Source organism: Balaenoptera physalus, assembly GCF_965194825.1.
Source record: "Balaenoptera physalus genome assembly, chromosome: 17".
In the NCBI taxonomy this organism is placed as follows: domain Eukaryota; kingdom Metazoa; phylum Chordata; class Mammalia; order Artiodactyla; family Balaenopteridae; genus Balaenoptera; species Balaenoptera physalus.
The window spans coordinates 7,032,016-7,045,054 of record NC_138895.1 but is presented as its reverse complement, the minus strand read 5'-3'; the positions used below and the strand labels follow the sequence as shown (position 1 = coordinate 7,045,054).

Sequence of the window (13,039 nt, the reverse complement as noted above, 5' to 3'; positions counted from 1 at the left end):
ACATTATACGTTTGATGGTAGCCTTGTAGGACAAAATCCAAAATAAAATGTTTGCTTCACAGTTCTGTTAGACTCCAAAATCCAGGATGGGAGTAAGGTCCTAGGAGAAAAAGGCAAAAGCAAGTCGGTGGTATTGAATTATCTCACCCCATGCCTGCCAGAGATCCTAGAATCAAGACCCGTAGTTGCATGAAGGAATATGTACACGTGGGCTGATAGTTGTAAACTGCAGGCAACAGCAGGAGTAGAATTGCTGGCATGTTACAAAGGACGGTATAGCACTCGATTAACCACAGGTTAGCTCGTTTGTCACTAGTGTTTCCTGACTCAGTTTATTTTAGGGTATTTTTTAACCTTTGGGAACAGATGTGGGTGCAGCAGGAGTACACCACCTGGAAACGGGAGGTTTCTGCTGGTTCCTGCTGGCCAGCTGAGCATGCCTGGGCCAGTCGTTTCACTCTCTGTGTCTCAGTTTCCTTCTGGGTAAAGTAGAGAGACTAAGTTTCCTTACCTCCCTATGATTCTGTATTTTTTGAAGTCAAAGAGAAAGTGAGATGTTTGCACAAAGGTGATTCTTTTTTTAAATGTGCTATGGTCATGATAGATATTTTATTAATGAAAGATACAATTATGAGGATTAATACAAATTAATTTCCTAGTTTTTATTCCATTAGTTATAATTCCAGAAGCCTTTTCTATAGTGAAAATAATATCCTGATTCTGACTTTTAGATCAGATTTTTTTTTTTTTTCCAAGAAAAAATGTGATTGCGTGTGAGGTCTGTGGTTGAGACTTGAAGCCTCTCCCTGGGCAGGGTAAGTTCTCCGTGGGCACTTGTCCGCTCCCGTGGGGGAGCCAACGTCTCTTAAATCTCATTCTCCAAACACCCCACTGCCTTGGGCCTCCCTTTTCCAGTTGCTTCTCCCTCACATCGCCTCCCAATATGCCTAGTGTGTCCCAGACTTATTGATGAAATGTCTATTCCTTGAGCTCCCCTGACCCTTCTTCAAACATTGGATTAAGACTCTCGTTCAAAATTAATAATCAGGGGCTTCCCTGGTGGCGCAGTGGTTAAGAATCTGCCTGCCAGTGCAGGAGACACGGGTTCGAGCCCTGGTCCGGGAAGATCCCACGTGCCGCGGAGCAACTAATCCCGTGTGCCACAACTACTGAGCCTGCACTCTAGAGCCCGCGAGCCACAGCTACTGAGCCCGCGAGCCACAACTACTGAAGCTGGCGCGCCTAGAGCCCGTGCTCCGCAGCAAGAGAAGCCACCACAATGAGAAGCCTGCGCACAGCAACAAAGAGTAGCCCCCGCTCGTCGCAACCAGAGAAAGCCCGCGTGCAGCAATGACCCAACACAGCCAAAAATAAGTTAAATAAATAAATTAAAATAATATATATATACTTTTAAAAAACCCCTAATAATCAAAGGTTCTCCAATTGCCACTAATCCACATATCAGATTGCTTATTGGTTCACTTCACCATTAAATTCCTAAACCTTGCAGTACTGCATTTTTCCTATAGCCACATTAAGGAATCAAAAGGTTGATTGCATTTTGTTGAGAGGAGGCTAGGGTGATGGGGAGGAGGAGGGTTTGACGCCACCAGGGTGACCTTGCTCCACCCAGGAATGATTTGACCGTGAAAAGTCAGATCAGGCCACGTTGGAATTGAATTCCTTCCCCTTGAATTCGTGTGTCCAGCTTCACCATGACCTTTAATGAATTCCTCCCTGTGGCATTTCTGCCATCACTATGTTCCTTTAAGGAGTGGTAGTGTGTTGAATTGCTGTTTGCAAGAGAAAGCAGGTGACACAGGCCCCAGAGTAGAGGTGGCAGGAGAGAAGCTAAGATATTGGGGTTATTATTGTGAACCAGGAATCAGGATCAGAGTTTCCATGTATAATCTTACTTAATCTTCAAGTAAATCCCAAAGAGAGGTGGTATTATTATTATTACCATTATTCTCATCTTATCAATTAGGAAGCTGGTAGGAAGAGATGGGGGAAGTTAAATACCTTGATCAAAGTTCTAGACAGTAAGTGACAGGGCTACTTATCCTGCAGACCAAAGTTAACCGAGTTTGAAAGATATGATGAACAAGTAAAGATATTAGTAAGATTTCAGGACACTTGAAAAAGGATTTGCTGAGTTTTGCCAACCCAGCCTGCCATGTCCAGAAAGCTTAAGCTCCCTTAAAAACAAGCACACAAACAAGGCTGTTTTCAGTAGACTTTCCTGGGTGAGGTTGCTTTGGGGGGCAGGGCTTCTTCTACACGGGAAAGCTGCTCATTGTGCTGAGGAGATAGAATAGAAATAAATAGGATTTTCCTCCAAAGGAAAGAGTTTTTGATGGATTGAAATCACATTGGTGGCAGGCTAATCCTTGGTCTCTTTGTTACCTTGGCTTTTGTTAAATAATGTCCAGTTACTACCTGTATCTTTATGGTCTTTAGATAAATTATGTGTAATTGTCAATACTGACATGTTCCATGAGCCAAGTGAAAAGGGATCTAAAAATACAATATGTCTGAAATTAGCTTCATGGTTTTTCCATGAGTTCTTCCTTTAACCAAGCATACTTCTTTTCTCAGAGGCACTAGCTGTATTTCATTTCAGAGAGCAAAGACGAGAAACACCCTTTCTTACTATCACGACTGTTACCGCTGCGATTCAGGTATGCAAACGTACACATGTACCAGCAACCTGGACTTTATCAGGGAGGCCAGTGGAGGGGACATGCACAGTGATCTTTTTTCAAAACCCCTGCTGGTCCTGTCCCTTAACTCATTTGTTTTTCATAGCGATTTCGTCTATAGGAGAAATAACCAGTGTTTCCCTTAGTGCAGTGAATGCTGATGATAGCACTTGGCCGATTATAAAGCATCGAATGTATTGTTATAGTTGATCTTCACAATAACTCTGTGTGGTAGGCATTATTAGCCCAGTTTTGTTGAAGAGGGCTGTGAGGACCGAGATTTAGAAAGGTTAAATGGCTTTCATAATCTCATACAGCTATCAGATGATACAACTGGGATCACACTCCCATCAAAACCCATTGCCTCGTGGTGGAATCCAGAGTGATTATGGCAGGCAGAGAGGTAACTGTAAGTGAAACCTTCGCAGATATTACATTTCAATTTTGGTTGACCCCTTCATTCGTAAAATTATATGCAAGATTTTAATATTGTCTTCTCAGCAGCTTCCCACCTAAAATACTGCAGCTGTCTTTTGCAATATTTAAATTCTTCCATGATGGTCTTTCTGAAATACAGTAATAATAATAGGCATAATAATTACTAACATATTTATGACCTGCTTTTTGAGTATAAGGCAGCTTATTAAACATTTTATTTGCACTGTATCATTTAATATTTGCAATAATCTTTTCATTAAATACTCTTTGTATCCTCATTTTATTCATAAGAATACTCAGGCTTCTAGATTTTAAGAAACTAGCCCAAGATTTTATAACTACTTAAGTGGAAGAACTAGAAGTGAATCCAGACCAAACTCTAGAGCCTATGCTCATAAATTCTGCACTATTTTGTATCTTAAACAAACTTTAAAGATCATTTTTAAAGTCAAGAGTATAGTTCTGATAGGGACTCAATAGCTCTTTAATCTTCGAAATCAAACAAAAACTCTAAAGGAGACATCCTATTCTCCTTCCATGTTTATTCCAAATCTGTGTTACAAATTACTGACAGCTGGTCAGATTTTTAAATACATGTTTCATTTGCATATTTCTTGCCTATTTCACATCTCCCTTTGCTGGTGCAGTGCTTCAGGTGAGATTAAATGGCAGCAGAAGGTGCAAAACTGGGAGTTGCTCACTTTATTTTTGATTGTTCTGAAATAGAGACTGGAACTTACAGTGGGAAAGGAAGGGATCTAAAAGAATATACTCTACCTCCGTTAGAAGGTAAAGAAAAAGGAAAAGGTAGAATGTGGAAGAGAAAGGGAGTGGAAAGGAAAGGGGAGATAGAAGAACCAAGAGAATTCAAGATGGAAGATGAGAATGGGTGCTCCTGGGAGACTTGTACTCATTAAGAAAGAAAAAAAGAGGAGAAGAAGGAAGGAAAGAATTAATGAATAAAGAAAGGAAGGAAGAGAGAGAGAGAGAGGAAGGAAAGGAAGGGAGGGAGGGAGGGAGGGAAGGAGGGAAGGAGGGATAGAGAGCTGGAGGGAAGGAAGAAAAACGAAACAAAATTTAAGCCAGAAAAAAGAACTGGAGTGAAGTATCTACTGAAATCTTCCTTGCCCCACTCTTCCCTTTGTGCTCCCTAAGAAAAAAGCATCGTTCATAGCTTTAATCCAGGTTAACTGAATATTTGTAATGTGCCAAATTCTGTTAAGAAATTGACTCACCGATGGTTACGAATGTGGCCATCTTTATAGCTAGACAGTGTGATTGGCCAGTGAGTCTTCCAGGGGGAAAAATGCCACAAAGCCACCACCATGAGAAATTTTGTTGCCATTGAGGAGGCCACAACACTGAGAGACTTCTCTTGGAATGCGTCATTCCCACAGAACTCTGCAGGCTTTACGACTGGTTGTTAAGCCTCATGTGATTTCTGGAGCAATGACTTTTGTGTCTCCTTACGGAAGGACCCACCTTCAGATGAAAGAGTGGACTGCCACACGGACCGTGTCCCTTCACGGCCTAGGGCAGGCCTGGCAGACAGGAACACATGTACTCTGCTGCAGCCCCTCTGACAGGACAGGGTTTCAGTGAGCACAGATTTTTTTTTTTCTTTTATTAAAAGGTGGGTATAGTCATTGGAACTCCCACTGTTTCTCATTTATCCATTAAAAATCTTATCTCACAGACAGCGATTTAGACCTGTACAGTTTCTTTAATATATTTCATTCTACCACTAAATTAGCCTCAAAATGTGGTTAACTAAGATGAGACTTGTAAATCTGGATATAGCATAGTCCTCTCATTCAAGCAAATGCACAGATAATTTAACCAGTCTTTTACCAGTTGACCTGAGGAAAATGGAAATCACTCCAATTAAAGTTTGCATTTGACGAAAGAAACTGATAAGAGTAAAAAGAAATAATTTTAATCTATAAAAATGAAAAAAAAATGTGTAGTATACTTCATCTATTTTGAAAGCCCAAATAATCATGAGTTCAAATTTGAATTCAGTGGAAGTGAAGCAGGTAAAAGATAACTGCATGGAAAAATTGTCATGCTAAATTTGAAAGTAACTAGGGTCTTCTTAAGAAAGAAATATTTTCCTCAATTAGGTTATCAGTGCTATAGCTGATAACCTTCCAACTTCTCAGACTTCCCCAAAGTTGGTTATCCCATATGTCAACTTTGTTTTTACTCATGTAGTTTAATATCTTTAGAAAATATTTGAATAACGTCAGCATATGTTACATCTTCATGGACAGAATGATTAATCAAGTTTGCTCAAAAATGCCAACACTTCTTTTATTTATTTACTTGCTTATTACCCATAGTATTACCCCATTACTTATTATCTACTTAGTACCCACAGTTTCCAGAAAGAATTGGAAGAGGTTCTGTTGTTCATTCAGCAATTTATTTCCTTCCTCTTTAAATTGTGGTTTGGTTGTAAACAAGTTACATTAATCAGATATCATTATTCAGATTTTGTTCATTGATTTCCATCCGCGACTGAATGTTTCAGATCCCTTCGTATTTTCTCTGAATATAGAGCCTTGGTTTACACTTTGAGATGTGCAGTTCTAAACTCTAGAAGCTACTTTACAGCTCCCACGCATCATGTAAAACATGATACATATGGTCTTCTCCTGAAGAAGTTCATGCATTGCGGTTTATGTGGTACTCCTCTTTTCTACCAATTTTAGACATAGTCCCAGTAGGCTAAATTAACTTTCAAGAAAGAATAATTTCATTGAACTGTGTCAAATGACAGAGTATAATTTTAAAAAAAAAAGGTTTCTTACCTGAAGAAAGTTGTGACAACTCCATACTTTCCTGCAGAGCAGTGGTGATGCCGACAGCTCCAGGGACATGTGAAAAGCGGTGGTTTGTTTTGTGAGCGCTGGGAGGATGCAAGGGGCTGGCAGGGCCTTACTGTCAGGCACAGGGTGCTGTGCTAAGGCACTTCTAGTTTCTCTGAACCTTGGTAGTCCGGGATTTTGCTGCCCATTTCCAACATGATTCTGTCTATCGGCAAGTGTGTACCCAGCTCATGCCTGTACTCAGCATTATTCCTAATGGAAGTTAAGAGAAGAAAGAAATCTCTACATTCTAGAGTTAGGAAGGAGGTTTCCTGGAGGCACTGGAATATTAGAAGACACAACTAAAATGCCTGCATTTAAATGGAGTTTTCTCCAAGAGTTATTTTTTGGTCTGGAAGTACACACATTCTAAATTTCGGTCAACTTATTACAATTAGCTATTTAAAGTTAGTGTCTCAAGAATTAATGGTTATAAAGCAGAAACTAACACACCGTTGTAAAGCAATTATACTCCAATAAAGATGTTTAAAAAAAAAAAAAAAGAATTAATGGCCAGTAGTATGTCCAAGGCCAAAGTTAAGTATTACGTCTTAAAGAAGGTTGCTGGTATTGCAGTCACTCCATCAACATTTAATGAATGTTATCAGAGGGCGAGATATACATTAGGCCCTTTGGGAGAAATATAAGGTATAGAAAAGAAGTGACACCTGTTCTTGATAAGATTGCAATCTAGCAGTCCTTGACAATGTGGATAGAATTACAGGACTCGGATCAAAAAGATCTAAGCATATACCTAGTTACAACTTTTTTCCTTCCCCACCCCCCCTTCCTTCTCCCAAGGAAAACGTCCATCATAATAGAACAGCAGCTACTTTTCCAAAAGAGGACGTAAATCCATCAGGGCACAGGAGTACTTTAAAAGCCAGTGATAGGACTTAGTGAGTTAGGAAAACAGCATCCCAGTTTTTCTGAAACTATGTCTTCTGTTCTTTGTCAGGAATCTCATAGTGTATGTTCCCGCGTATGTGTGCAAAGACCAGAGGCTTAGGAGTTATATGTCAAATCTTTTCTTTTACTAAAGAAAAGCAGCATGGACACAATGAATCTAAAACGTGAATGTTCAGAGAACATTCGTTTTCTGACACATGAAAGTCGAAGTGCATTGCCGGGCTTATTCAAACATTAATCTGGAATCCATGCAAAACGTCTCCATAAGCAAGAGCATATGACAGGGAGTGCTTTAGACGATAACTGTATGCACATTTGGCACACCGAGGCAGGAGGGCAGCCCTGGGCCTAGAATGGCCTGATAAGTACAGACCCTGGCTGTGCTGCTTTACTAATAAAAAGATTTGAGAAGAAAAATGCATCCAAACTGCTAAACAAATAGCTTTAAATCCACCCAGGACAGCGGTGCTCTTTCAACATAACGTGGGCCAGAGGGCTGGTGGGTAGCAAGATAGTCGGCTTTGAGCTTCACTGCAGCAGTACCTTGGAGAGAAATGAAAGACACCATTTCAGTTCCAAGAAGGTTGTCAATGAGCAAGTCTTGGTCATTCCAGAAACCAACTTGATTATTAACAGGTCTTTCCTCATTGTTTCATGCTCATTAAAAAAAAAAGGATGATAGAAATTTGGTAACTGATGGCTGTTTAGGAAGTGAGTTCTACTAGAAAACTAGTTATAGTTTATTGTGATAGTTTTTACTTTTCCAGGTTGTAATAAGTTACTATTTAGAAATGCAAAAATGTGATAAAATCCCTATCGATATGTATAGGATCCCATTTACCAGGAATTGTTACTCATTTATAGAAAGTATTACCTACCTTCCTTTTAGCTCTATTCAATAATTTAAACACATGATACCTAGGTTGTAATACTTGCTATAATCATTTTTACTGTAGAATTTTTAAAAACCACGTATGATAATGACATTTTCATGTTACGGTTACACAAAATACATTTCTAAAAATATTTAAATATTAGCATTATTTGCAGAATAAAATTAAAGTATAATCACACATATTTCAGGTATAGGTTACTATGCGGGAGTTCTTTCAATGCTGGACTAAGTGAACAAACATTGCTGTTTACTATGGCCACAAAAAACGTGTGCTATTTTATTATTCCACCAATGATAATAATAAAAAATAACCCAACATTAATAATAATAGTCACCATTTACTATGTTACATGGAGTACCTGTCAAGCACTATATTAGGTATTTATGTTGTCTCACTTAATCTTTAAAACTGCCCCTGAATGATAGGAATTTTTATCCAGTTTTTTCAGATGAGTTACCTGATTCCTATAGGGGTTAAATAATTTGCTTGAATTTTCATAGTTAATAAGTGGTAGAACCAGGAATCTTACACAAAGACCATGCTCTTTCAGGTTTTATTTTAAATCTAATAAAAACTTCTTTTTCCAGTTGAATATAGGTCTTTAATTATTATAATGCATACAAGTGCTAATGTCTCTATTTAAAATATGTTTCATTTATGGATTAGTGTCATATATTAGCCCTTAGAATGATGACTAAAAGCTTGACATACATAAGCAACCACAAAAATTGAGATAGTGTGTTGTGGATATTACTAAAAGTCACGTCAGTAGGAGAAAAGATAAAGCTCTAGAAAATTGCAGTTGACTGGAATCTAACTACACTAGTTGCTTACAATTGATTGTGTGTTATTCAACCACAAAGATAAATTAGAGCATGGGCTACTGCAATAGAAAAGTGGTTTAGATGTCACAGAGACAGTATGACTATTTTTATCTTTCAGTTGTATTTGTAAACCATAGCTTACAGTGGCTGAAATGACATTGAACTGTTTTTCTCTTTGATGATTTACAGCCTGTATAGTGCATTTGTAAGAGCGGATGTCACATTTTATGTATTTGAAAGTGTCAACTCTGCTGACTTATGTCTGAAGATTCTGTTCCTGAATCAATAGAATGTAGTGATTTCCATTTTTTAAAAGTGATTTCCCCAACATCGTAAAAAACACGTAGTGACTATTGGTCATTATAATGCTGCAGTTAAACTCTTATTTTTGGTCTTGTATTTTACATACATCATACTATTGATCATTATTTTGTGAAATCTGACTTGAATGAACATGGAAGGTTCTAGTGAGCTGATCATGTCTGTGCTTAAACAAATTAAAAAATGTTTGCATTTCATCTCAGACGTAGCTGTCCAAAGTCTATAAGATGGATTGAGCAAAGGAAAATGCATCAAGGTTTTCATAATAAAAAATTATTCCCAGAAAGTCCACATATACTTTATTCATCCCATATTTCAAATTGATTTTCATTTTACCATTTAGGGTGCAGTTACTGGTAGTCCCATCTTTTAAAAAGTCAAATTTGCATTTAAATAGAAACTGTTTCAATCATTTAACGTGGGAACCCAAACATTTTATTCATTCTTTTTTTTTTCTCTTTTCTGCCTTTCACTGTTGTACTTTTCCATAGTCATCATGAATTCTGAACTTGCATAAAGACTGTAAGCTACCTCTTCTTTTTGTCACTCATTAAAATCCCATTGCTAATAGATCTTTGGAAATAGGCCAGGCTCAGGTGAGAGCAGAGCAAAGCAGAGTGTAAAGAACCTCACAGCTGACAAGTCAGGGTAGCAGAATAATCTTCAATTAGACCTGAAAAAGAAAACATTTCAATGAGTGTAACTTAACAAAGTAATGTAGTAACCAAGGCAGAAAAAAAGGCGTTCAAAATAATAACCATGCAAGTTGTTATTTTTTTTTACATTGAAATAATAGACTAATTTTTGTTACCTAGCAACTAAGAGTATAACTACTTTCATGAAAAAGTGTAAATGTGTAAAAAATACTTTGAAGGTTGGTTTGATTTTTGTTTACTTAAATCAAAGCCATTTATTTTTGGAAGAGGATGAACCAAAGGTCAGTTTTATCAACATGAAATTGGCTCTGAAGGCTCAAGTTAAAAATTTGAAAACACAATGAAACACGACTCTAAATGTAAGGAAATGGAATTCTCCTGTTCAGCATTTATAGGCATCTATGTATCCCTTTTTATTCATTTTAGACACCATTTTCAACAATTTGAGAACATCAAGAAATGGCTTTAGTTGACTTGAACTTGCAGTGCATCCATTCTGCCACAAAACTTCTTAAAATTAATGACTGATTTATTCCTGGTAAGAAAGACTATTCCATAATATTTATCTTATTGCCCATTTACTGTCTTTTTTCCTTGTGAAACAAAAGCAAAGCACTATAATTTTAATTCACCTGATAATATCATATATGTGTTAAATGGTTAGAAGATATAATAATAAAATACTAGAGTTTCACTTTATTATGTGCCTGTATTTTAAAATAAAGTATTTCAGTATTTTAAATTGTACCATTGTCAAGGTGCTCCTTGACAACAGAGAGACATTTTCATTGATAAAGAGAAAGCTTCCATAGCCAACTTATTCATAAGACATAATAATTCTACTCTGATTATTTTATCAGTTATTTTTCCTGGTCTCCTCTGATTAGATTTGAGTGTGTGTTTGCAACTAAGAGTGCAACATATATCATTTTGTCATCTGAAAGCTATTTCTTACTAATTGAATAGGATAAAAATTTCAAAAAAAACAGACCAAAGTTACTCAAAACAATAGTACTTTTTAATCTTTTTTGGTTTTGTTCTACTAATGGATCTCTAGAGTTCCTTATTTTTAATCTTCATACTCAAGTCTGTCATTAAAACTTACGATGGCAACTCATTTGCATCTTGCATGCTCACTTACGTGAGTAAGGCACAAAATACCGTGTTCTCAGTTTTGTTTAGTCCTGTCAATTCAAGTCCCATAGAAACTGATGTTTGATTACAGTGAGTTGCGTCACTTTTTCCATCATTGGATGTTGGCTTGTTTCTGAGTGCAGTTTTTTAGGGCGTGGATGGGAAGTATGCATTAGGTAGAAGTGAAGGAGATTGAACCACGAATATTTAGGATTACTTAAGTCAAGAAAACTATTTGTGTAGAATTAGAAGAGGAAAGACAAAAACAACTGTCAGGTGGCTCTTGCTAGTTTCTTTGATATATGAGCATCACAGTCTACACCTAAAAGGCTGTAACCTTGAAACTCAGTATAAACACGAGGAACCTGGGAAAGTCCTTTATGTCACATGGGAGGTGAATAAATTGAGGCAGATAAAGAGTGATCTTCGTTCTTGCAGTTTTTAGCTGACTCACCTCTGCTTGGAGACTGTTGTAGAGATTGCTGTTGTGGCAGAGACTACGATAATTACCAGTTGTACTAAGCTTGCTATCATAATTCTATCACGAGTCCATATTCTCTTTCTTATTCAGAGAATCTAGATAGATTTGTGGGAAGAGAGATAGAAACACCCAAAATGAGATAAAAAAGCACTTTTGAATTTCATAATTGAATTGCCTGGTTTGAGTTTAATTTCTTGAATTACTTCAGTATTTTCCTGAGTGTCCTGAATTTTTACTGTGAGTGTAGTGATACATGACAAAAAGAAAATTTTCTTTGAAATGGAGTTTTGATCTCTTTAGTATGTGTGTGTCTGTTTCTGATTACTGAAATAATATCGCTACGCAAGTGTCAAACATAGACATTTTCAACTCAATTTCTGTATACAGCTATACTAAAAGAGTCAAGACAATGCTGATCTAGAGCAAGTTACCTACTAAGTAACAAGGCTAAATAATTTGAATCAAGTTAATTATACAGACTACTAGTGGAATTAAAAGATTCTTCAGCCAAACTGAGTATGTCTAAACAAGAAAGTTCTGTTACTATTGGGTTGATCTAAAAACTATTTATAATGAAAAACGTTGGCTCAGTTATGAATCCAGCAGATAGGACAATATCTAATTGCATTTTTCATATTATCCAGCTCATTTTTTCCAATGAACTTTAAATAATATTCATGTAGCCTCTAGCACCTCCCTTTGTACATGCTGCATATTCCCTTAGTGTCTTCACTATAATTACTTTATTATTCCTAGAGTGTATCACCATAGATGTGATTTTCCTTTCTTATCACTTTCTCTTTAATATTACTTCTCCCTTGCTGCCAATCAATTTGATTTAGCCTTATTTTATAACCCCCTCAGCTATTATCTATAAGAACTGAATATACACATTCATTCTTTTCATTTCCTCCAAAGGATTCCCTACTCTTTTACCCTGTATATAGTAGATCTTTTTAGATCAAATTCTTCCTCCTGTAAAGACAAGACATATTTTAAAAAGGTACCCAATCGTGAGTTTGTGTACACACACACACACACACATGCACACACATATATTAGTATTTTAACTAAATATCCAGATTCCTAATTTCTTTTGCTCTTCCTGTCTTGATTTCTGGGCTTGCAGAATTACAGAGAAAAATACTTTTACATTATTTTGAATGTTAAACCTGAATTTTAAAACCAAATCCAGCACCTCTTGTGTCTGCCTTGTAAGTTCCTGCATTGATCACACAAAATGGCTTGGCTGTCTCTTCCACTCATGACATGATAGAAACTCATTCAAGTTAATAAATCTGCTTTTCTCTAGAAATCGCCCGTCACATTGTGAATTGGACTCGGGAGCTCCCCATATACCTCTTTCTTAAAAAATATATCACCCTGCCATTATGTCTGTGGTGCTTCCGCCTCCAATGATTTTCTCTGCTGTCTCTGTCACACACAGATGGGGATAGTCGTGCTAGAGAGACTCATGAATCTGTCTCCTTAAGCTATGTCCTCTGTACCAGCATTCTTACCTCAAAGTGACCAAACCTCAATGTGTTTATTTTATATTTTATATCAAAATAAGTCCTAGGTAGTCATTGACCCCATGATTCCACATTCTTTTTTCTTTCCCCTTCAGGGTCTACAGTATTACACAAAAGTCTTGACTGTTTTTTCATGTTCAGAAACTTTGTCGACTTTACCTTTCAGTGTCTTTTCGCTTCTGACTTACTGTCCCACGCAGGGACCTAACTTCCTTTTGCTGGTCAGAGTGCTTTAATTTCTTCTCTTTCCTAAGTTATGTATTGATGTTCCGAAGA

At 37.1% G+C, this 13,039-nt stretch overlaps 1 protein-coding gene across 3 annotated transcripts in view; it reads left to right on the top strand.

The window, feature by feature from the left end:
* TOX (thymocyte selection associated high mobility group box) overlaps window positions 1–13,039 on the top strand; it is a 297,713-nt gene that overhangs the window by 92,143 nt on the left and 192,531 nt on the right. Inside the window, exon 2 of one of the 3 annotated variants that reach the window (XM_082433017.1) lies at window positions 10,043–10,154. The exons of the other annotated variants lie outside the window; for them this stretch is intronic. Within the exon in view, the coding sequence (XP_082289143.1) occupies window positions 10,137–10,154 (18 nt within the window). The 5' untranslated portion in view covers window positions 10,043–10,136. The remainder of the gene's footprint in view (window positions 1–10,042; window positions 10,155–13,039) is intronic. 3 annotated transcript variants of the gene reach the window in all.